A 22956-nucleotide genomic window follows, 5' to 3' on the forward strand; every position below is an offset into this window, starting at 1 on the left:
TGGAGGCTAAGGGAATTTCTTGGTTTCCCTCATTAAACTCATCAAATTCAACATCCCAAAACTCCACAGCGCTTTTGTAGACAAGTTGTGACCTGCACAACCACCACGCTATGAGATAATGACGGAACGATACGAAACGGAGCCGTTTTCGAGGTAAATACAGGGTAAATACGGAGACTGCTTGCTGAAAAACTGTCCCTGAACGCAACGCGCATCAGCGGTTTTGTATGAATTTACCTCGAAAACGGCTCCGTTTCGTATCGTTCCGTCATTAGCCTACCTCATAGCGTGGTGGTTGTGCAGCTCACAACTTGTCTACAAAAGCGCTGTGGAGTTTTGGGATTTTGTATTTGATGAGTTTAATGAGGGAAACCAAGAAATTCCCTTAGCCTCCATAGCGTAGCTCTGAGCAGCCTGCTGCTGCGCTCCGCTGTACCAAAAAGTAGCTTACACCTACAATTAAAGGTAACGAACCTACTGCTATGACTATAGCGATTATGGCAATGGGCCAATTTGCCAAAATGTTGAACTATCCCTTTAAAGGCCGTTCCAGATCTGTGAGGTATATAGACTGAATGTGAGGATGGAGGCCTGGATGGTTTAACGTAGCAGCAGATGTGAGACCTGGGGTGACCTGATCCTCTTTCTTGAAGCAGAGAAACTAACACTGAGTTAGATCCCCCCTTGAGAGATGAAGTCTGCTAACCGCTAGCTTCTCTAGTTGTGGCAACTTTAGCAATGACCGCACCATAACAAACAGCGCAGTGTACGGATCCACGTATGACCATGGCTTAAACTTACACCGGAATATCCCTTTAACCTTTTTCTTTTAAAGTATATTTTTGGGGCTTTTTTTGCCTTTATTGGATAGGAGAGTTGAGAGAGAGACAGGAAATGGGAGACAGAGAGGTGGGGAATGACACGCAGGATAGGACCGCTTGGCGCGGGATTTGAACTGGGGTCGCCTGTAGTGAGGACTATAGCCTCAACACATGGGGCAGGTGCTCTACCAACTGAGCTAAACACCGCCCCAACCTTTTTCTTTTGTTGTATTACAAGTTATTGTCTATTTTATAAGTTTTATGTTGGTGAACACTTTTACTTTGGTGCGCTGTGTATTATGGTGTGGTCATTGCTAAAGTTGCTACAACTAGAGAAGCTAGCGGTTAGCAGACTTCATCTCTCAAGGGGGGGTCTAACTCGGTGTTACGGTGCGTTGGACCATGGGTTAAACTTACGCCGGAATATCCCTTTAAGTTAATGGCTCTGGGATTTTCTTGTAAATCATATTCCTTAAATTAAAAAGTTTCACCGCATTTTATTAGCTTGGTGCTTTTATTTTGACGGAAAGGCCTGTCTCTCTCGCCCTGGTTCTGGTTGCTTACCAAAACAGCGAGTAAACGGCCCCAGACTAATGTTTCATGGTGTTTTCCCACCTGACAGTCTGAACCCAACTTCAAGGTGTTTCTGCTCCATCGTCTACATCTGATCCAGTTGGTTCTGGTTTCACACCAAAGAACTGTTTATGACAAATTGACGTCCTGTCCTCATCACCTACGTACGCTGCGTCTCCCTGTGCTTGACATTGGTTGGTTTGTAAACAGGCATATGACGTAGTCGCAAAGTCACCAAAGCTCTGCTCAATTTGCTCAAATCTCCTGGCAGTAGAGCTGCTATACCCTATCATATGGTACTGTACCCCCATCATTCATATGAGCTTTTGTTCTGGGTGATGGTCCAGACGAGCTTTCACACCTGTACATTTGGTTCAGATCAACAGAAAGTTCGGACCAAACGAGGTTGGTGGGAAAGCCTCCTCAGTCAATACTACTACTCATTGATATAGGTACTTACTTAAAGTATGGAGGTATCCCCAGCCGGTGAACCAGGTGTTGGTCCCGTCCTTGTAGACGCTGTCAGCTGCTGCCAGACACACAGGTTTGATGTAGCTGGTGAATGTAACCGGTGAGGACAGTTTCACCAGGGTGATGTCGTTATTCAACGTGCTGTTGTTGTATCCTGGATGATTGATGATCTGGCTCACTGTGCGGCGCTGCTCATTAGGATTTGGGCCTGATCGTGTGTGACGTCCGAGGTAAACCGTCACGCCAGAAGTGTTGTCGCTGAGAAAAACAACAAGACAACACGTGACTACTTTTTAATCCCTCTGTTTGGACAGGTGAGGTGTTTGATGTGTCAGAGCTCACCTGCGGAAACACTGAGCGGCCGTCAGGACCCACTGGTCGTTGATGAGGGAGCCTCCACAGATATAAAAGCTTTCTACACTGACCTGCCATGGCCACGCCCCCTCAGCAGCATCCTGACCTCCTACGATCCTTGAGTTGAGCGGCGCGATGCCACAAACTAAAGGTAAAAGGTCAAAGTTCATGTGTGTTTGCAGCGTATCTGTGAAAAATCTCAACATGAACTGAATCAATTCAGATTAAAATCTTTTATAATGATTACATTAAACAACTGAACTAAACTCACCGTCTGGCTGAGCGTCGATTCCTGTGGAAGAGACACAAGAAAAACAACATGGATCAATAGAAATCACAGTATTATGTTTATGTTGTGTTTTTATTGGTATAATAGAAACTTCATTTCACATTTAGAGTAAATTTGTCAGATAAGAAAAGCACAATTTTATGCTGTCGTTCCTGAAAAATATACAGAACAATTAATACTACAACAATTAAAAACTAGAAAATTTCCTCTGAGGAAATTTTGAAAGGCCCACGGGGCTACTGCCGGTTTTGCCATCTCTGTCAACATGGGAATCAAACCCACGATCTTAAGGTCAAGACAGAGCTGATCAGACAGACACATGATCATCTTTCTATAAGCACTGATATGGAGGAGCTGTAACCACATTAGGTTAAGTGTGTGTGTGTGTGTGTGTGTGTGTGTGTGTGTGTTTGTGTGTGTAACTGTAATCACATGAAGCTGGCTCTAGAGTCTGTGTGTGTGTGTGTGTGACTGACTTGTCACATAGTTAGTTAGTAGCTGCATCCTGTGTCAGTCTGATTTAGCTGTGTCTGTGTTTATAAACATTTAAACGAGCGCCAGGTGGATTGTTTATGAAGTTAACGAGCTCTGGCCTGAGGATCAAAGAGGTTACCACGGCGATAGGGGCCCCCGCAGGCTGAGACAGACAGAAACGTGGAGAAAAATAGCCATTTTCTGCCTCTGCACCGGTCTCACATTTAGGCTTAGGGTGAGAAAACGGTAACTCCTATCAGAACAAAACACAGATCAACGTTGCTCTAAGGACTTCCTGAAAAAGTTGGTACGATTTGGTGTTTCTACAGTAAATATTTTGGAGACGCTGGCAGTTTTAAAACATCAGGCCGTTCTGCTTCTCTCAGAAAATCTTTGTATTGGACTCAATGAGGAGCAGGGACAGACGTGGCCGCACTCAGAGGCTCAGAGTTTAAATTCTGTAAGTCTCTCTGATATTTTGAGCACATGATGAGAAACAGAATAAGTTTGTCTTACAAATTCTGAAACAATTATGTGTATAGAGTGTAAATTGTGGCCGGGCCGAGAGTGGAAAGAGAAAAAATCTGGAGTTTTTCTGGCCTCTCTCCCACTCTAACTGATGATGTCACGCACTCTGACACGAACATTCCGTGCAATACACACCCATTATAATCTTATAATTTCTGCAAAAATGATCATGGTCATTGATCAGGGATTGATCAAAAACTGTACAACCTATCAAAATGTGGAATAATACACCAATACGCAAGACTTGTGCCTACTGTTTAAAGTTCAAATTAAGTCTCTAGGTGAAAGTATGCCTGCAGTAGACGTTTGAAAAACTCCAATGATTGTAATTTTTTGCTCTTTTTTTCCCGCCCGTCCCATTGACTTCAATGTAAAATTTTGCGCAGTTTTCGTAAATTTGAAAACTGTTGAGAAAAGTAATCGCACACCGATCCCGATCGAACCGCACGTTTTGATATATAATTTGTCCTGTTGCGAACCGAAAATCATCCAGATGATGAAAAAATATAAGTTGAGGAAGAAAAAATCCACACAATAACAATAGTGCCCAGGTCCCTACAGCTATTTTCATAGCTATTTCATAGCTGTAGGGACCAGTGCCCGGTGCGCTTGCTCCGTGGCCCTAATAATAATAATCACAGTAGGCATAAAATCATTTAGGCTATTATCTATTGTTATTAAATCTCTTCAGTTCAGATATTTTTCCTCTGTCATCATTATAAAGCCAAATCAGCTGATCAACACTGATGCTCTGCTGAAACCAGGTCAATTTAATATTAATTTCTTTTCTTTTTTTTTAAACAATATTTATTTATAATATGGAGCAGGCAGCGCTCACCTATGAGTGTCGACACCAACAGCACGGCAGCACAAAGCAGCTTCACCTCCATGATGGAAACGTCTCCAGACTGAGTTGATGTTGGCGGAGGAAGAGGTGACTAAATACCCGTACATGTACACTCACCTGGCCCTGCCCACAAACCACTAACTCGAATCATTTAATGGCGTTCTATCGATGATCGTCTGACATCCCATAAACGACTATAAAATATTTTATGAGTTTTAATCCAAATTGAAACTTTCATAACTGTGTCTATATAAATTACACCATGATTAGTATCAGCGTGGGAAAATCCAACTCCAACTTTGCAACATTAAAGTCAAATTTTATTTATGTAGCTCGATGTCATTTATACAATTTATTGTACATTATGCATAGAAAATGTTTCTTAGAAAACACAGCACTTTGTTGAAGATTAAATCAGCAGTTTTTTAAAGTTCCTAAATGTTTCCCTTCAAATCAAAATTGTGTCGTATGATTAAAATAAAATATAATACAGAAATGTTTGGATCCAGGTAAAATAAAAACCTGTGTCAGTCTCAGTAAGTGCAGAATCATTCATTAAAAAAAACAACCTTTTAACATTGCGTCGTAAATTCAGAAACCTTGTGAAAAAGTTGTGTTGATCCAACCAGTTGGCCTGAGGGTGGCGCTAGAGAGAGGCGTCGTGGTGTTACCTACGTTGTACGGTTTGTCCTCTGTATGGTTAGCCTCGTAAACCAGCCTCTCGCGGAAATGCATTTCATTTCATTTCTCGGGAGAGTCCGGCCTCATCCCCCCTGTAAGCGTTTGGGGGGCGGGAGCTGGGCGGGAGTAGTAGCAAAGACGGTTAAATATCTTTGGTAGTAGCGTTGACAGACAACCCTTTGCACCAGTCGGTCCCTGATTGGCCAACGTGCTGTGTCAATCACAGCGGCGACGCTGATTGGCTCGGCCTTCTGAGGGTTTCAGTCCAAACGCTTACAGCGGCAATGAGGCCAGACTCTCCCTCGGAATGAAATGAAATGCATTTCCGCAAGAGGCTGGTTTACGAGGCTACTGTACGGTGGCCTGTTCAGGACATTTAGATAATTTCTAACACAGTCTCAGTCTGAGTCGACCTGGTTTTGGTTTGGTCGTAGATTTGTGGTTCTGTGGGGAACGACGTCCCCTGAAGGCACCGCGGGGTCCAGAGCTGTCAGCGTCTTCTTCTTCTTCTATGGTGCTTTTCTCCAAACCTCCTCTCCAGAGATAAAGGTAGCTTTGATGTGGAGGGCGTCATCCAGCAAAACGAGGTCTGCAAAACAGTGTGAGTGTGTATCAGTGTGAGTGTTTGTGTGTTCCACTTTGAACAGTGCAGAAATGATGGTGTGTTTTATTTTGAAGGGCTGTGACCTGCGTCTGAGCCGTAGTCCAGGTTCCCCTTCCTGTGGCTGATCCCCAGGAGCTGAGCCGGGTGGAGGGAGGCGGCTTCCAGAGCTTCTTCTAGGCTGCAGCCTGGCAACACACACACACACACACACTATTATCATTATTATGCTGTTAAATAATCTATACCTCTAACGCAGTGGTTCTCAAACTTTTTTATATCAAAGACAAAATTTCAAAGCAAACACTAAAAATATAAAAATATTTGTTCTGAGACATAAGAACATTACTTTTTTAGTCAATGTGTGTTCAAATTAGAGCCAATGATGTAAATTTGTGGAAATATTGTAGAGAAATTTCTGGAAAAAGTGGTACAATTTCTCCAAAAATGTTTCAACATTTCAATTTCAATTCTAGTAAAAAGTAAAATTTCTCAAAAAAAAGTTTAAAAATTCTAGAAAAAAGTGGTAAAAAACAAGAAAAAGTTGGGGACCCCCTTGATCCCTCTCAAGGACCCTCAAGGACTTTGAGAACCTCTGCTCTAACAGACCGGAAGAGACAAACTGACCTGAGGCCTGTTTGAAGTGGCACACACACATGTCCATGGTGGCGATGCTGCCGCTGAGCGTCTTCGTGCCTGAGACACAGAGAGAGAGTTCAAACAGAGAATCAATCAATCAATCAATCAATCAATCAATCAGACCAGACCTGCTACGTAGGCGTGAAGACCCTGGATCTCGATGACCTGCTGACCCAGAGTGTGGCGGCCGGGGGGGAGACCCATCGCCGCGATCGCATCCATCACCAGAACCAGACCTGGAAGTTCAACCACGACATGTCATTAACACTGTTCTCTAGAGAAAACATCACACTGTTGTTAGCAGTGGCGGCTGGTGACTGAAAAAATTGGGGAGGACAGGAGGAACACCAGTCCACGGTGTCATGTTATTTTATACTAGTTGACTACTTATCCCTACTTTCTTATATTCAATGAAAATTAAACAATGTCTTACAAGATTTCTTAAAAACAACATAATTTTATTCAATCCTACTGTTTTCAGATTAACACAGGCCTAATGAAAAAGACAGAGCCTTTATCATGGATGTGGGATGTAATAAAAAAAAAATGTTGTTCAGTGACTTGCCCTGATCTGGCTTCGAACACAAGTCGCCTGCACCATAAGCGACAATGCTAACCACTTCACCCTAAACAGGTTGGTTAGCATGTCTTTTATGGGTAAGTGAGTTTACCGTCAGTACCACTAACCACCACACGCTGTCACATCTCCTTACTGGTACCTCCTGACTGCTTCTCTCTGATATCTCCAAACAGTTTATCCAGAAATCTGCTGATATTTCCTTTCAAATCGATGCCAATATCTCTAAAAACTCTGTATTTTTTGTCCTAGCAGCAGCATGAGCAGCACAGCTGGGAGTGAAAGTTTAGCGAGAACTGTCAATCTTGTGTTCTGGTTGGTGATTGGTAAGGGAGGACGTCCTCCCTTAGCGCGTCATTTTACGTGTCTTGGCCAATCATAGATCAGCATGAAAAAATCCTAAATGCATTGAGTGAATGGAAGGAGATCCCGCCCCGAGGCGTCTAGAGGAGGACAGAAGCCCACCTTCCTGCTCCCTGCTCCTCACACAGACTACTCTGTCTCCTCCGCCTGCAGGCGGCGCTGTTGAGCTGTTTTAAGTGGATTTAGTGGATTTTCTTCCATAAAAGAGATTAAAAAATATATTATAAATGATTTGGTAAAGGTTTATTTCAACCAGTTACTCTTTCTTAAAAATATGTTGATCTTTCTCTTGCCTCTCAAAAATAGAGGAGGACCAACCTCCTCTGCCTCTATGGACCAGCCTCCACTGGTTTATATGTTGTTTAGCTCAGGTGAAGCTACGTGCAGCCAAAGATACTCCATTATAAACCGTCTTTGGTGCAGCATAGTAGGAGGCTCAGGGCTGCTAGCCGCACTGTCTCTGATGCTAACGAGTGCTAGCACGTCTCTCTCTCAGCAGCAGCAGCAGTCAGGACCGGAAAGAAAAGGAAATACAGTCTGAGTGAAGCACTGAAGCTGCGGACCGATTCCCCACCGTCACCGACAACTAAAGCCTCAACTGGTAACAAGTATGAGGACCGTTGTAGTGAGCTAGCTCGATGCTAACTTCGGCTAGCGGTAGAGATTAGCATCCGCCGCTAACACCGTCTTCCCAGCTCACCACAACGGCATAACAACATAACACCAGAGGCCCCCGGTGTTGGTGACGGTCGGCTATCGGCCTACGGCTCCAGCGCTTCACTCAGACTGTATTTCCTTTCCTTTGTTGTCATGACAACCGCTGCTGTCTGGGGCAGGAGGCTACACAGCTTAGTTTGAGAGGAGGGACGCAGTTTCAATGTTTAGTTTACAAACTGCAACAAACAAAACTCCAGACCCTACCTTTAACCAATATTTTCATCACATCATGTTTTTCCATCTTTATGACTTTGTATGGGTTTTTATCACCACTGCTACCGGAGCTTATACAATAAATCTACCCGGATCATCTTTGTTCCATCTTATCAGTGAGTAAATGAATGCCTGACTGTTTAACAATGTTTAATGTTTATGGTGGCAATGAGCAGAAGCTAATTCTTCATCTATCATGTGAAATGACACTCAGAGGAAAGATTCTTAGTTTCAGTTCCTCCCTCAACAGCCTGAGAAAACTAAACCTATTATATAATATAATAATGTACAACAGCGTTTTTAGTCGATCTGTGTGTACGCCGATATTTCTAGAAACGATGCTGTGTTTACGGCGATTTTTTTTGGTGAAGCTGCGTTTTCGTGCGAACAGACGGCCTGAAAACAAGATGACCGCTCGCATAAAAACATAAAAAAAAAACATTCCTTAGTGTTAATCATCACCGAAGCTCAGTGGTTTGTAATGTGACAGTGATGTCACAGAGAGGGGGCGGAGCCTCGCGGCCTCAGACCTGAGGGGTGGGCTCGGTGTGCGATGCGCAGAGCAGCCGGGTTGGTGTGGATCCCGTCTGCGATCATCCCGTAGAAGACGGTCCGACCGGCGGGAACCTGGTTGCTGGGCAACAGGCCCACGATCCCGGTGGTGGAACTGGGTCAGAACCAGAACAAATAATCTTTATTTACACTGATCCATGTAGTCTGTTCTCCACTGATTCTGTTTTATTTGTAAAAAGGTGCTACGTAAAAAAGGTTTGCATTGTCATGGTTATTATTTAAAGGGACATTGTGTAACTTCTCCTGTTATCTATTCACGAAAATTTATTATTTGGTTCAAAAGTCTGTTTTTCATTAACCAGTAATCCCCCCATCAACAAAGTGAAGTGTTCCTTTCAGCTCTGAATGAGCCGTTCATATCATTCATATCTCCATGGAGCGGGTAAGCTCGGTGCTGCTGCCATGTGGTGCCGCCATGTTTTTACGTTCAGTGGCAGCGTGACGGTAGGAAACCACGGAAACTCAGCGGAGACACCGGAGCTGTCGGCTCAGTCACCGCGGTAACGCAGTGAGGAGGAATGGAGCGTTACACTGATGCTGCATTCACCTGCAGTCGGGCAGACGGCCGTCGCTAACAAACCAGATGTCATTTTAGTCACAGAAGTCCAGAGAAAGACGGTAAAACAATACCACATCGCCATGACAACATATTGTCACGTGTATTGTTTTGCCTCGTGCTGACGGACCACTTGTTTACATAGAGGCATGTTTATGCCGTTACGTGCAGCGGCTGTCGTCCGTCTGCCGTCTGCCCAATTTCACCTGAATGCAGCATGAAAAATACCATTGAGTTGCTTGAGGTATACAACCACAACGCTAGATGGGAGGAATTCTACACAATGTTCCTTTAAAGGTTAATTAGTTATTGTTACTAGTTACTTTCCCCAAGAAGTAACTGAATTACTACATTATAAAAGTAACTGAATAGCAGGAAAAGTAACTATTGCGTTAAAGCCCCAGTATGTAGGAATTCCCCCCATCTAGCGGTGCGGTTGCATATCTGAACGTATTCTTGATGTTGCATTCAGGTGAAATGGGGCAGACGTCAGACAGACAACAGACGCTGCATGTAACAGGATAAACAAGCGTCTATGTAAACAAGTGGTCCGCCAGCACGAGACAAAACAATACAGGCAATGTGACAATATGTTGTCATGGTGATGTGGTATTGTTTTACCGTCTTTCTCTGGTGGAGTAAAGTGACATCCGGTTGGTTTGCCGACGGCCGTCTGCCTGACTGCACCTGAATGCAACACCGGTGCCTCCGTCCTTCCTCACACTACACAGTGGTGACAGTTTTAACAGGCCGAGCCCACAGCTCCGCTCAGTTTCCGTGGTTACCTACGGTCACGATGCAACATGGCCGCCTCGGTTCGGTGCGTCGCCCACTTATGTATTTGTAACGACTTGTAACAACTCATTCTAAGGAACCAGAAAGCTTTCATTTGTATGCGGCTGTGATTCCACTTCAGTGAAATACGGATTTATGAAAGACATATTTGATTTTTGCTAATAAAAAGCCAAAGAAGTTACACACTGGGGCTTTAAAGGAGACATATTATGGAAATATCACTTTTCACTGAAGGCTCTTTAACATATATTTAGGTGTTTGTTTTGCCTTCTGGCCTCAAAATGTGAGAATTGGCAAAATAATCAGTAATTTTCAGCCTTCCGAGGTTAAAATCAATGGGGTTTTATGAGCCGTCCCCTATGTGTCTGACAATGATGTCATTAGTTTTCAAATTTGCATAATCCCACCTCTACCTGATAGCAGTAGAAGGGGCGGGGCAAGCAGTGGCTCATTTGCATTTAAAGGGACAGGCACTGAAACCAGCCGTTCTGAACAGGGCTGTTTAGAGAGGATGAAAAGAGCTGTGATGTTTGATCCTTGGAATTTTTGGACAGAAGCACGTCACAGACATGTCTTTAAGACACCTGGGAACTATTTTAATTTGTAGAAAAGGGACAGAATATGTCTCCTTTAAACATTTTCATTTCATTTTAATATTTCACCCATTCATGTTTAGTCTCCTCTCTGTCTCTCTTTCTCTGTAATAAATGTTATTTAAGTTATTTTACAGGTAAATTTCATATCACGTAACAATCATTCATTAGGCCTCAACCTCCTGTACAGACTAATCACTGGACACAAACAGCCCTATATAGATTTATACAAACAGTGACAATCCACCATGAACAATTTCTACATTTTATTATTATTATTATTATTATTATTATTATTATTATTATTAAATCACATATGACCATATAATTACCTGGTTCAGCAGATTGGCTCCTGATCTGCTGTGACCAGCTCCATGTTGTGTTCGTGTGTTCAATAAATTCTGCCTCGTCTTTTCTCACAAGTGTTTGTGAGGAACTTCATGATCTTCTGATCCGCTGAAAGTTCAACTTCAACTTTATCAATTTGTGACTTGTGGTGCGTTCAAGGCCCGTCTTTGTTCTATACAACAAAATGTTTATTATTGGTTATTGGGTAAAGAGTTGTTGGTTTTGCAGGACTAGAGATAAGACAACATGAGTCTCAACAGTCTCATTTTGTTTTGTTTGATTGACAGGGATCAATTATTCATCTCTGAGGTTGTTGTTGATCATATGTCCGTCCACCCTCCACTGTGCTCATATAAGGGGCGAAACGTCTTCTAGACAAAAACTAAAAAAAAGTCCAGTTGACTTGATTCAATTGCAAACATTGCAACATAAACAGTATTGCCTTAAAAATGCACATATTGAATATTTATAGTTTGTTTTAACCCATAAGATGGTAAAACTGAGTATTTTTGTAATAAATTGGCAAATATAAACCAACTGTGTGTTTTGCAGAGAGAATCAAAAGACACCGGAAAGTAAAGAAGAAACAAATGAAAATATGATTACTGATTTTATTTAGTTTTAGGAAAAATGAACCTCAAGGTATTCAGCCTATCAAATATAGGAGAGTATAAATTTGTTGTTGCTTTGGCTTTGGTTTGTCTTTATTCAGGAACATTTATCCGACCTGACTGACTCATCATTAAACCTCCTATGAGAGGACGTAGAGAGAGAGCAGAACAGTGAGGATGACTCCGGTGGCTGGACCGACACTGGAGGAAGCTGCTGTGACGAAGCCCGGCTGGTTGGTGGTGATCTGGCTTTTGATCCAATACTCATACTGGGACACCCGTGTGTAGACTCCCGGAGCATTGGGATCACCACAGCTGTTGTTCTTTCCAAAACTCACCACTCCACCCTGGATCCACCTGGAGCCATTTTTAGGGTTAGGGTTAGTAAGGGACAATTAGATAATAATAATAATAGTTATGTTTATTGTAGTTTTTCTCTCTCTCTCACACACACACACACACACACACACACACACACACACATATTAGGCTATACCTGCAAACTGAGTAGGCTAGAGGTGTAATAGGTGACAAAATATATCCCTCTAGGGGGGTCTGGGGGCACCCCCCAGGAAAAAATTGTGATTTTAAAGCAGAAGTAAGTGGTCCGGTTGTTTTCGCTAATGTTGCGTTCCAGGCAGGCTTTTGAAATCGTAAATTACAGCTTCAAGTCACAACTTACGACTTTGTAGCGTTTCAGGCAACCCACTCGTGTTTTTCCGACCTGTTTTACCTGTGAAAGTCACTATAACGGCCACTCGTAACTTCTGACCGGTGAACTCGTACCAGATCAAACTGGTACCACTTCATGGTCGGAAAAATACGAGTTTCCTTGAACGCACCATACAGATGTTACTGGTTCAAAATTGCGCGGTTTTTCCTGCACTGCAGGATCGTGTGAACGCGTGTCTTTTCACCACAACTGTTTTCCTCTAGGTGGCAGCACCGTACTAAATACTGCTCAGACGTTTTGGGGACAATGCTGACAGTCACACAATGTAGCCGCGATTAGGAGTGGCGCTGTTCATGATACAGAATACAAGAGGATGAAAGGAGAACTAGCTGCAGACAGTAAATAATATAGTAGCCTAGTTTTTCAATTACAAAATGTAACGACGGCAGCTACAGTAGACTATAGCCCACGTCTCACTCACAATGAGCCAACTACAGTACTGTGCAGTAGTGCCGCAGATTTCTCACTCCGCACCTTGTTTGAGAGTGCAGCTGGATGATTTCTTGTGAATGAACGGGTCTGTGTCACTTTGGGGCTGGGCGATAAAACATAGGATAAATAACTTTCCCTCGATAGAAGACGCGGCCGATACAAAGTCGATAGGTTTCATTCATCCATTTTTTGACAGACAACACAAACAGCCAGTGATAATGAGAGTGGTGACACCGTCAGCCATGCAGCCGGCCTGGACTTTTTATTTTTAATTATGAAGGATCATCTGCGCAAGGCAAAGATGATAGCATCAACAAAACACGGCGTAACACACGCGGCTGTATGGGACAGGCTTTTATTTAATTCAGAACAAACCGCTTAGCAAAAATGGAAAATATAGTCTATAATAATTCATTGATCTGTTGTTTGGCCACTGTTTGAAAATAACCCGAATTATGAGCAAATAATCTGATCCAGAGCAGCAGTCATAATCAGACTTCTTCTAAATAAACCTAAACATTAAATAACTGGGTCAGGTCGGACCATGGGATTCTTTTTTCTCTTCTTCTTCACAGGAGAAAATGAGGTGCGCTGTGCTCACGGACGCGTTGATGTTTTGTGATTTATCTGCTGCCTTGACTCTGCCCTTTATACATGTGCGTTCAGATTAACAATAAGACAAGCCATGGTTGAGTTTATTTAGTTAATAATCAGCATCTTAGTACCTCTGATCCGGAGCGATAGTGTTATGAAAATCGCTACAGTTGAACTGGTCTGGTTTTTAGCTGCTCAATCTCATTGTTTCAAAGAAAAGGGATTGATTTTTATAACGAAATGAAACGAAAACAATATTATATTGATACATTGTTGTAAAAAAAATCCAAAAGAAACGAAAATGAACTAAAGAAAATAACTTTCACACACACATCAAAACAGTGCAATTGGTTGAAAGCTGATAATTAGCCATGTGCTTATAAGCTGATTGGCCGAAACCAAGAACAAAGCCGCGTGAATGGCCAATCGCCATGTGTTAACGGCCGACATGTAAATCAGCTGTTTCGATGGGCGTTAAATGAATAGAGATGTTAATGTGTCTCATAAGGTACTTTGCACAGGCTACTTTCTGTAACTGGAAGAAAAACAGCCAGCTGGAAGAATGTGTTGCCTAAATCTTTTACTGTGTGGGAGATCTCCACCAACGGAGAAAGCAAGTGGGACCGTTCTGCCCAGTCTCTGAGCAGCGCACGTTTCACAGACTCCAGCACCTTGGACAATGCTGCGGGGGGAGGGAGGGGGGCTGTCGGGGTGGAGGTGCTGTACTGTAGGCTACAGTAGGGTGAGGATAGGACCCTCAGATGATCTTCTCGGAGTTCGCAAGAACTCGTTGATCTTATCTATGCAGTCTTTCAAGTCCTTTCTGTCCATGCCTGGAAACTCCGTTCTCAGTGACTGCACTACAAAGTTCTTCACATTTTGTGGCAGTTCATGTTTCCCCCTGGATCCGTCCCAGTTTGTTTTTTTTCTCTAGCTTTATTTAAAATATACAGCAGCTTTATATTAGGCTACAGTCACCAGCAGGCACACAAACAGCATCCCCAGGACAGGATATCGATTACGGTCACATGCCAGTCGCTCCTCCCTTCAGTTCTATAACTTTCTCAATGACACTGTCCAGATGATCGATGTACTTATTACAGATGCTGATGGTCAGCTTCTCCATCCAAAATGTCTGGATCGCTGCTTCCAACTCCTCCCTGTTAGTTGGTTTCGCCTCAGAGCGGATGTAGTGCTTCATCGAAGCCCAGACCAGCTCTATCGGGTTTAGATCTGGTGACCTAAACAACAATGTATCAATATAATATTGTTTTCGTTTCATTTCGTTATAAAAATCAATCCCTTTTCTTTGAAACAATGAGATTGAGCAGCTAAAAACCAGACCAGTTCAACTGTAGCGATTTTCATAACACTATCGCTCCGGATCAGAGGTACTAAGATGCTGATTATTAACTAAATAAACTCAACCATGGCTTGTCTTATTGTTAATCTGAACGCACATGTATAAAGGGCAGAGTCAAGGCAGCAGATAAATCACAAAACATCAACGCGTCCGTGAGCACAGCGCACCTCATTTTCTCCTGTGAAGAAGAAGAGAAAAAAAAAACCCATGGTCCGACCTGACCCAGTTATTGAATGTTTAGGTTTATTTAGAAGAAGTCTGATTATGACTGCTGCTCTGGATCAGATTATTTGCTCATAATTCGGGTTATTTTCAAACAGTGGCCAAACAACAGATCAATTAATTATTATAGACTATATTTTCCATTTTTGCTAAGCGGTTTGTTCTGAATTAAATAAAAGCCTGTCCCATACAGCCGCGTGTGTTACGCCGTGTTTTGTTGATGCTATCATCTTTGCCTTGCGCAGATGATCCTTCATAATTTGTGATAGGTAATCATCAAGTCATAAAGCAAGACAGGCTTTATCATATTACAATAGTTTCTGTGATTTAGGCAGGGTATACAGTAGTTAGTTCTAGTTTAATAGCCTAGAGTTTAAGCTGTGGATTACTGCACAGATCACTGAGTCATCCGCCTGTCGTCCTCCGTTCTCACAGATGCCACCTGGTGGTTGTTTTGGCACATTGAGGCTATTCATTAAAAGCTCTTGTCTCGCCAAAGAAAAAAAATGCCTGAGTCTTGTGGCGTCTCGCGTGGACCACGCGTGAAGTCCGCAATTTTGAACCAGTAACATCTGTAACAGTCCTCTTCCCTACGTCGCCACATTCACGGCGTCCCTTGGCTGCACACACAGCCCTGCATGCCGTTCTCTCTCCTCATTGGATAAAAACTGTAGGATACGATAAATGTTTTCTCTTCGGCTCAGAGCAGAGCAGAGTGACTGACAGACCCGTGTTTCAGACCAAACACTCTATAGAAGTGATTGCTGTCGGAAGATAGAACTATTTAAGACTTATATTAACACAAATATATCACTTACTTCTGCTTTAACATGTATTTGAAGCATTCTGGTGTACTCTGAGAAGAAAATAAAGGGAAAACACAACATTTGCTTCAGATAAGAGGGAAAAAAGCAGATCTGTGGTTCCTATCATTGTATGGCTGGAGTGTATGGAACTGGTCTAGTGGGGAGCTGTGGCTTTTGGCCTGGACCAGCCTATTGAGCCTATTAATATATGAAAGGACAGAACAGACATGTCCTGTGATTTTCAGTCTTATATTACAGCCTGATGATACAAGTCAGGTCCTGAAATGTGTGTTTCTCTTCTGTAATAAACATTCTACATACCCATTCGGAGTTTGCAGGTATGGCACACGTGCATGCATGCGCAGTTGCGCACACGTAGCCTACACACACACACACACACACACACACACACACACACACACACACACACACACACACACACACACCTGTTGCTGCTGTCTCTCTCTCCTCTGCTCTCTGGACTGAGCTGCCTGGCTGTACTTTTGGGCTACAGTCTGCATCTTGATTTGATAGTTTTCAACGGACTGGCCCAACCAGCCCGACCGCAGGCGTGAGTTCGAGCCGCGTTCAGTCTGAAAACATAACTCGGTCAGGTCAGGTTGTGTCTCGGGCTTCGCTCTCTCCCTCTTTTTTTTGGCCATCGGATTCGGACCAAGTCGGGTCCAGGCTTCAGCACCGTGCCGCTGTTGATGGGGGGGGGGATTAATCATTAAAAACCTCCAATATTAATCAATAGCTCCACTGTTAGGGGAGAGTGGGGTAATTTGTGCCATGGGGCAAGTAGTTCCACCCCTGTTATCTAGAAAACCATAGAAGAAGTTGGTCATGTGACCACATATTTTTGAAGGGACATCCATTTCACTCATCCTATCAAGAAGGGAGACACATGGCTTGAGAGGAAAGCACATTTATGTTCAAAAAACAAGTTTTTGCCCTCCAAAGTAAAATTTCTATGATCAAGGTTTTTTGATTGCCGTGTTTGAACAATTATAGATAACTTTGAAAACAGTTCACACATGTTTTAGTGCTTCATTAAGCTACACCATGAGTCTATACAGTTAGCATGATGCCAGCTCAAAACAGCTGGGGAATCCTTTTTTCTCAAAATGCTGGGCTTGGGGTAATTTGTGCCAAAGGGCCTGGGTTAAGTTGTGCCAGTGGCAGTGCTGTCTGTGTATAGGAGAAACATGGCAGTGGGCACGGATTTGCTTGAAACTTAACATGTGTGATGAGGGACCGCCCCTGAACACACCTGCCCAGTCTGGTTGTGCTCGTAGCCTGGTGGATGAACGAAACATGGCGTTTCTTTGCACCACAGCCCCCAGCGTGCCTCAGGCCTCCGCGACTGCATGGGGACAAGCGAGGGCCCGATCATCGCCGCTTCTGGCTTTAATTTTGTATTGAATGTCTTGCTTTTATATAGTATTAACATTTGTGAGATTAAAATGATCTATTTTACTTCAATTATCAATGGCACAATTTACCCCAGGGTATTCTCTCTAATGGCACAACTTACCCCGCACCGGGGGCAAGTTGTGCCAGAATTTTTTTTTTTTTTCTAAAGCTATATTTTTGAAACAGTTGATTTAAGATTCAAAGTGATTGTTCCCAGGGATGCACAACATCCTAAACTATATGTACATATATTAGTTGGGGGCATTATTATAATCCCCTTGCTTTAAAGGCAATTTAAGTAAAAATTGGCACTACTTACCCCGCTCTCCCCTATACAGTACAGAGACTCCAAAATCACCACACACACTAAGGGACTCCTCATGGTCATACTACAACAGCTGTTTTGGAGAAAACAGACTGAAAAATCCAGCGTCAGACAGGACCTAAAAGCGTGTGACACACGCCAGATGCGTGAGAGTTGGCAACCCTGCACTTACCATGTCTGCCTCCACTCGCTCATCATCGTCGGGTCCTCCTCGCTCGTCTCCCGGCGCAGCAGCACCTGTGGCTGCTGGGGGGTGGGGGGGGGTGGCGGTGGTGATCCCCAGCACTAAAGATCTGTCAATTTAGCAGCCTCCACCTCCAGAGACTCCGGCTTTTTAATCGCTGTTTCTCAGCGCCACCCGGGCGTTTCTTACACTAAATACATTTTCAAGTTAGGGAACAGTTTCGAAGACGATCACTGTACTCTTTAACTGGCTCAGCAGCAGCAGCAGCAGCCCGTCCACCGGCCCATTGAGGTCCCGCCCCACCCTGGTTCGTGTAGTGATTGACAGCACTGTCAGGGCTCTCTGAGCCTGTCAGCCCATGATTGATTGACAATGACAAACAATAGACCAATAATATGTGTCGATGCTGGCACACACGGCTAGCCCTCTGTAGCCTGGCCCAATTGGAAAGAATTTATTAAGAAAGAAAGAAAAAAAAAAACACAGCGGACCGGCCAGGCCGGCCCACATTGGGTCAACGGCCCACCGGGCATTGCCCAGTATGCCCGATGGCCAGTCCAGTTACGTCCGCGGTGTGTGCAGTATTACTGCTGCTCTGGCCCTGCTCTTGCTCAGCTACTCTGAATATATCTCGTATATTCTTCTGACTTCTTTTCATACTAATAGTCCCATAAAGCATGTCACTACAGTATGTATTGTACAATGGGTAATTGTGCATGCATACATGAATGAAAATGAAATGTAGGCTGACTGTGTAGTGGAAAAGCGCCACAAGTTACCAAGTTTAGGGTGGCACAAGGGGTGGCCAATCAGATTTCAAGGTTGGCCTGTGCCAAGTGAGTCAATTCTATTGTTGGAAAAATACACAAACGGCACAATGGGAATAAAATAATGGATTTTCTGAAGTTATTCACTCTGTTGAGTTAAGATAATTTTCTTCTGTCGTTACTATAAAGACAAATCAGCTGATCAACACTGATGCTCTGCTGAGACCAAAATAATAATATTTCTTACAATATCTATTTATAATATGGAGCAGGCAGGGCTCACCTGTGAGTGCCGACACCAACACCAACAGCACGGCAGCACAAAGCAGCTTCACCTCCATGATGGAAACGTCTCGGACCAAAAGTGAAGGTCACTGCTTTTAAATACCTCTACTGTACAAACTCTGCCCACAAACCACCAACTCTATCAAAGTTAAGTAAAGTTGGAAAGATATTCACAGATTCGGACTTCCGGGATCAATAACTCTGAGACGAAACGTTGTTCAAACACAAATGATGCCTCCCAGCAAACACGGACGGACCCGGACCTGTTAGAGAGAGCCCGATTGGGTCGTTATGACGTCAAATCACAACTAGTCCGATCAGGCCCAGAATATGACCCTATCACAACCAATTACTTGCGCACGGATCGAGAGTGGGGTCGTGATCGAGTCATATAATGACCAGTCAGAGACTATATGACCATATCTCTAAATATATTAGGCTAATGTATTTATTTATTCATGTGATGTGGTAAAAAACGTATTTGCGACATACAGTCAAAGATAAACCGTCTTTGATACAGTCAAAGATATTCAATGATTGCGACCGAGTTTTTTTTTCAATCAAACTTTATTAACATAAACAAACATGACATTATACAAGCGGAAACAACAGTGAAGTACAGAGAGTGCGTAATAATAAAAAGAATCACACAAAAGGAGCACACGACCAAGTCTTCTTGGTGAAAATCATGGATGTATGGTGAAAATACAAAAAAAGGTGAAGTGGGCGTGATCTGACCTACAACCCAGCACGTGATGCAATTCTCCAACACGCACACACGGTGCTGCACGGTGAACGTCGAGCAACAGGATTCAGCAACTCAGCGCGAGTAAACCAGCTCTGTATAACCTTTTCATGATTTCGGAGTTTGATTGAAGTAAAAAATAATACTGTTGAAAGTGGTAGCCGAATTAAGAAGAGTACACACACACTCAAAAAAAAACTAGGCCACAAAGGCCTGCTAGCAGCATTTGACCGCACTCAGTCCAACACAGCGAGGCTGAGAAAATAGTCATGTAAGTTGCTTGACTATACTGTTTTTTATGTTGAAATAAGCCAAATAGCAGATAAGAAAATACACACCATAATAACTAACTATTTCGTTATTTTCTCGCCGAATTACGAAAACTAGGTCGTTGACTAGGTGGCGAAGGCCTGCTGCTAGATGCTAACAGCATTAGCGCTTGTTGCAGTTCAAACTGGGCCCCTCCTCTCGGGCTGTGTGGCCTCCTGCCCCTGACAGCAGCAGTTCATGAACCATTTTAATGAACTGATTCTAACTTATTCTGTACAGTCAAAAGAACTGCTGTGTGTCTCAAGCGACGCCATGTAAGTTTCACATGATGGCCTCTCACAATTACAGACACTGGCTTAATTTGAAATTGTTTTTTGCATAAAGGCGGGTTTACACTGTACGATTTTGCCACGATTTTCTCGTCCCAGACGAGTCGCAGCCTAATTTGCATAATCTTACGGGGTGTTCCCACCAAACGCGATGACGCTTCATCGCGCGTCGAGATTACATGTAAAGTCAATGCAAACACGCGATTAGTCGCGTCATCGCGCCGGGCGATGCGATGGACGCGATAGCGCGGCGCGATGGGCGCGTTGGCCGCGAAAAATCGCCTCCATCGCGTTCGCGTGAAGACGCGCCGCGACAGCCTATCAGCTTTGAGATCGTCACCGACGTGCTGACGTACGGACGTACTGGTGTTCCCTTGGCAGCTTAGTCAGATACGAGTCTATTGACAATATTAGAAGTTTTCTGGTTTAGTTTAGTTTATTATTCAGATCCCCATTAGCTGCTGCAAAGCCGCAGCTCTTCACTGTTGCTTTTCCGGTGCTGTTACAAACGTTTCTGATTTGGAGATTCGGACCTCAAAGCCCGTTATCACTGCTGTTTTCAACCAGCGGGCGCTGCGAGCCGGCCGCCCCGTCCCAAAGCACTCAACAGGCGGTCAGTCACACAGTAGTTCACGGAGCCGTCTCCTCCTCCTGCAGCCAGAGACCCACACCACTGTTCCTGTCCCATCTACAGGGACAGGAACAGTGCAGCGACGGTGGTTATCTCAGCCAGAGAATGAAATAGTGGGAGAAATGTTGTTGTTTGGGCGGGCTCGTCGCGCGACGCGATGCCGCGACGAGGCGTTTTTTGCATATTGAACCAGCGTCAAAACTGGAGCGTCTAGCGCGACGCGATTTCATTTGACGCGCGATTCAATCGCGTTCATCGCGTTTGGTGGGAACACCCCATTAGAGGGATCGCGGGGTCGTGAGCATAATCGGGACGTATGGTTAGTGAGGCTCTGCGTCACGTCCCGACGTCCTAAAGACGAGTCGCCGACCTCCCGATTAATTTCTGACATGCCAGAAAATTTCTCGTCGTGACGGACAATGTATGGGGTCCTACGTCACGATTCTGCACATACGACAAGTTTTTACCATGACAGATTGTTTTAGCACAGAGCACAGAGCCTTTATGAACCTGAATGTGATGCTGAACCTCGTCAGATGGAGTTAGAACGGGCAGACAGAGAGAGGAGGGACAGGGAAGTGAGAAGCTGAAGTTAGACCACAGCTGTGACAGACAGGGTGACCGGGTGATGATCAGTAATGCAGCGCAGTCCGTGATGGAAGATCAGCCCGACAAATACACACACTATCAATCAGCAATTGAGGACGATTATTTTTTCTTGCCGTTACAGTAGCCTATAAAATAGCGAGCCTACACACCAGCCACTTCCACTGTGCTCTGGCTCCTGATCAGCTGAATTTTTAAACAAAGTGCAGGCGAGAGAGAGAATAGCGGCTCCTCTGACAGCTGCAGGTGAGCTACACGTCAGCTGGCTGGAGAGAGTAGCGCCGTCCTCTCCCTCTCTCCCTCTCTCTGCAACACCGGCCTTGGAGGTGATGCGCGCTGTCTGTGTGTGTGTTTGTCGGTCTGATCTTCCACATGGACTCTGCTATATAGGAACCAATATCAGGAACCAATGTCAATTTGAGGTTTACAATCGAGCAATTATAGAGCAGCACAAATCTCAGCGGCATCGCAGGGTAATCGTGGTGGAGAGCAATCGTAGAACGACGTGCAATTAGTGGGGGTCTGAGACTGATCTGAGACGTAGGACTGAAGAGGGACGCTCGTGCAGTTTGAGATGTGAACAGACGAATAGTCGTGCAGTGTAAGCCCGGCTTAAGGCACAATATGTGAATATGTGTATTGTTTGTTGTTCAACTGTGAATTGTGCTTTGTCAAATAAAGCAACGTTTGAGTAATGTAAGTAGTATGTAAGAATTAGCATGGAGGTTTATGTAGAAGGGTAAACCTTTTCAGTGTACCATAACAGTAGTACTTTATTTCAGTGATCGCAAAGGCAAGATGGGTGTAGCTACATGCAAAAGTTATACTTTTCATTTAACTCTAATGTCCCATGCAAAAAAATTGTATACTTGCTGAAAATATAATGTAATTAATTACTTTTCACATTGTGCTTATACTATAGTGAGGAGATCCCCAAGGAAAAGCCAGCAGCCAACCGCTTCCTTGACCTCACCAAGGAAGAAGGCGGCTGTTGGCTTGCCAGGGGGAACATCACCAGGGAAGAGGGGCAGCCAGAGGCCAACGAAAAGCACCGGCCTTCCCAGTGTCCCAAGAAAGTAAGTATAGCCATGCATATACAATGAGTTGAATTGTATAAAAATGTAATGTTTTTGAGGTGATTTGATTGCATCAATAACGAGATCCCCTCCCATCTGTTGTCTGTTACATCCTTATATTGTACTCAAGTGCTCAACTAAAATATTGAATTGCCATACTTCCTCAAATAGTAGCCAGGGCCTTTATTTACACAACTGCTCAGTATATCTGGCCTTTTTTTCTAAATACCTCAGTTTCTTTTTACACGTCAGTGACTAATCTCATCGTTCAGTAGCTCATCTTAATCTTTCTCACGTGCTGGTCTCCTCGCTGCATGGTCGGACCTAGGTCTCTGTCTCCGTTGTGCACACTGTAGCACTTTGCTCCCATTCAGGTCAATCAGAGCATTTTCACAGCGTGTACAGCAGTCTGAGCAGAGACCTGCGGTGCAAGGCTGTCTCTCTCTGAAGCAGAGGATGAAGTTAGCTTCACTCCTGTCAGTCTTCACAGATAGTCCAGAAAAGTTGAGAGATTTTCTGATCATATTCTTGTCAGTTTGTTTGTTTTG

At 43.9% G+C, this 22956-nt stretch overlaps 2 protein-coding genes across 2 annotated transcripts; both read right to left on the minus strand.

Annotated features, from left to right (window-relative positions):
- Positions 1-1751: 1751 nt before the first annotated feature.
- LOC146982385 (serine protease 27-like) lies at positions 1752-18815 on the minus strand. Its single transcript, XM_085783379.1, has 4 exons — positions 18750-18815; positions 2491-2511; positions 2208-2364; positions 1752-2123 (listed from the first exon to the last, which is right to left on the minus strand). Exons 1-4 carry the CDS (start codon positions 18805-18807, stop codon positions 1835-1837), a joined length of 525 nt encoding a protein of 174 aa, XP_085639505.1. The 5' UTR covers positions 18808-18815; the 3' UTR covers positions 1752-1834.
- Positions 5396-14584, minus strand: LOC146982386 (N-acetylglucosamine-6-phosphate deacetylase-like). The gene is made up of 6 exons (XM_085785520.1): positions 14412-14584; positions 8679-8815; positions 6407-6514; positions 6267-6335; positions 5726-5827; positions 5396-5627 (listed from the first exon to the last, which is right to left on the minus strand). Exons 1-6 carry the CDS (start codon positions 14582-14584, stop codon positions 5548-5550), a joined length of 669 nt encoding a protein of 222 aa, XP_085641646.1. The 3' UTR covers positions 5396-5547.
- Positions 18816-22956: the final 4141 nt, after the last annotated feature.

The sequence above is a fragment of the Trachurus japonicus genome, chromosome 8 (assembly GCF_045865225.1).
Source record: "Trachurus japonicus isolate A0001 chromosome 8, Traja_1.0".
Classification (NCBI taxonomy): Eukaryota; Metazoa; Chordata; class Actinopteri; order Carangiformes; family Carangidae; genus Trachurus; species Trachurus japonicus.

Bases quoted from the DNA above. Each gene is read 5' to 3' on its own strand.
- LOC146982385 (XM_085783379.1), bottom strand. From the start codon at position 18,807: ATGGAGGTGAAGCTGCTTTGTGCTGCCGTGCTGTTGGTGTTGGTGTCG. The intron at 2,365-2,490 runs GTGAGTTTAGTT...TTTTACCTTTAG, and splicing joins AATCGACGCTCAGCCAGACG to TTTGTGGCATCGCGCCGCTC. The intron at 2,124-2,207 runs GTGAGCTCTGAC...TGTTTTTCTCAG, and splicing joins GCCGCTCAGTGTTTCCGCAG to CGACAACACTTCTGGCGTGA.
- LOC146982386 (XM_085785520.1), bottom strand. From the start codon at position 14,584: ATGAAGCACTACATCCGCTCTGAGGCGAAACCAACTAACAGGGAGGAG. The intron at 6,515-8,678 runs GTCTGAGGCCGC...TTGAACTTCCAG, and splicing joins ACACCGAGCCCACCCCTCAG to GTCTGGTTCTGGTGATGGAT. The intron at 5,828-6,266 runs GTCAGTTTGTCT...GTGTGTTGCCAG, and splicing joins CCACTTCAAACAGGCCTCAG to GCTGCAGCCTAGAAGAAGCT.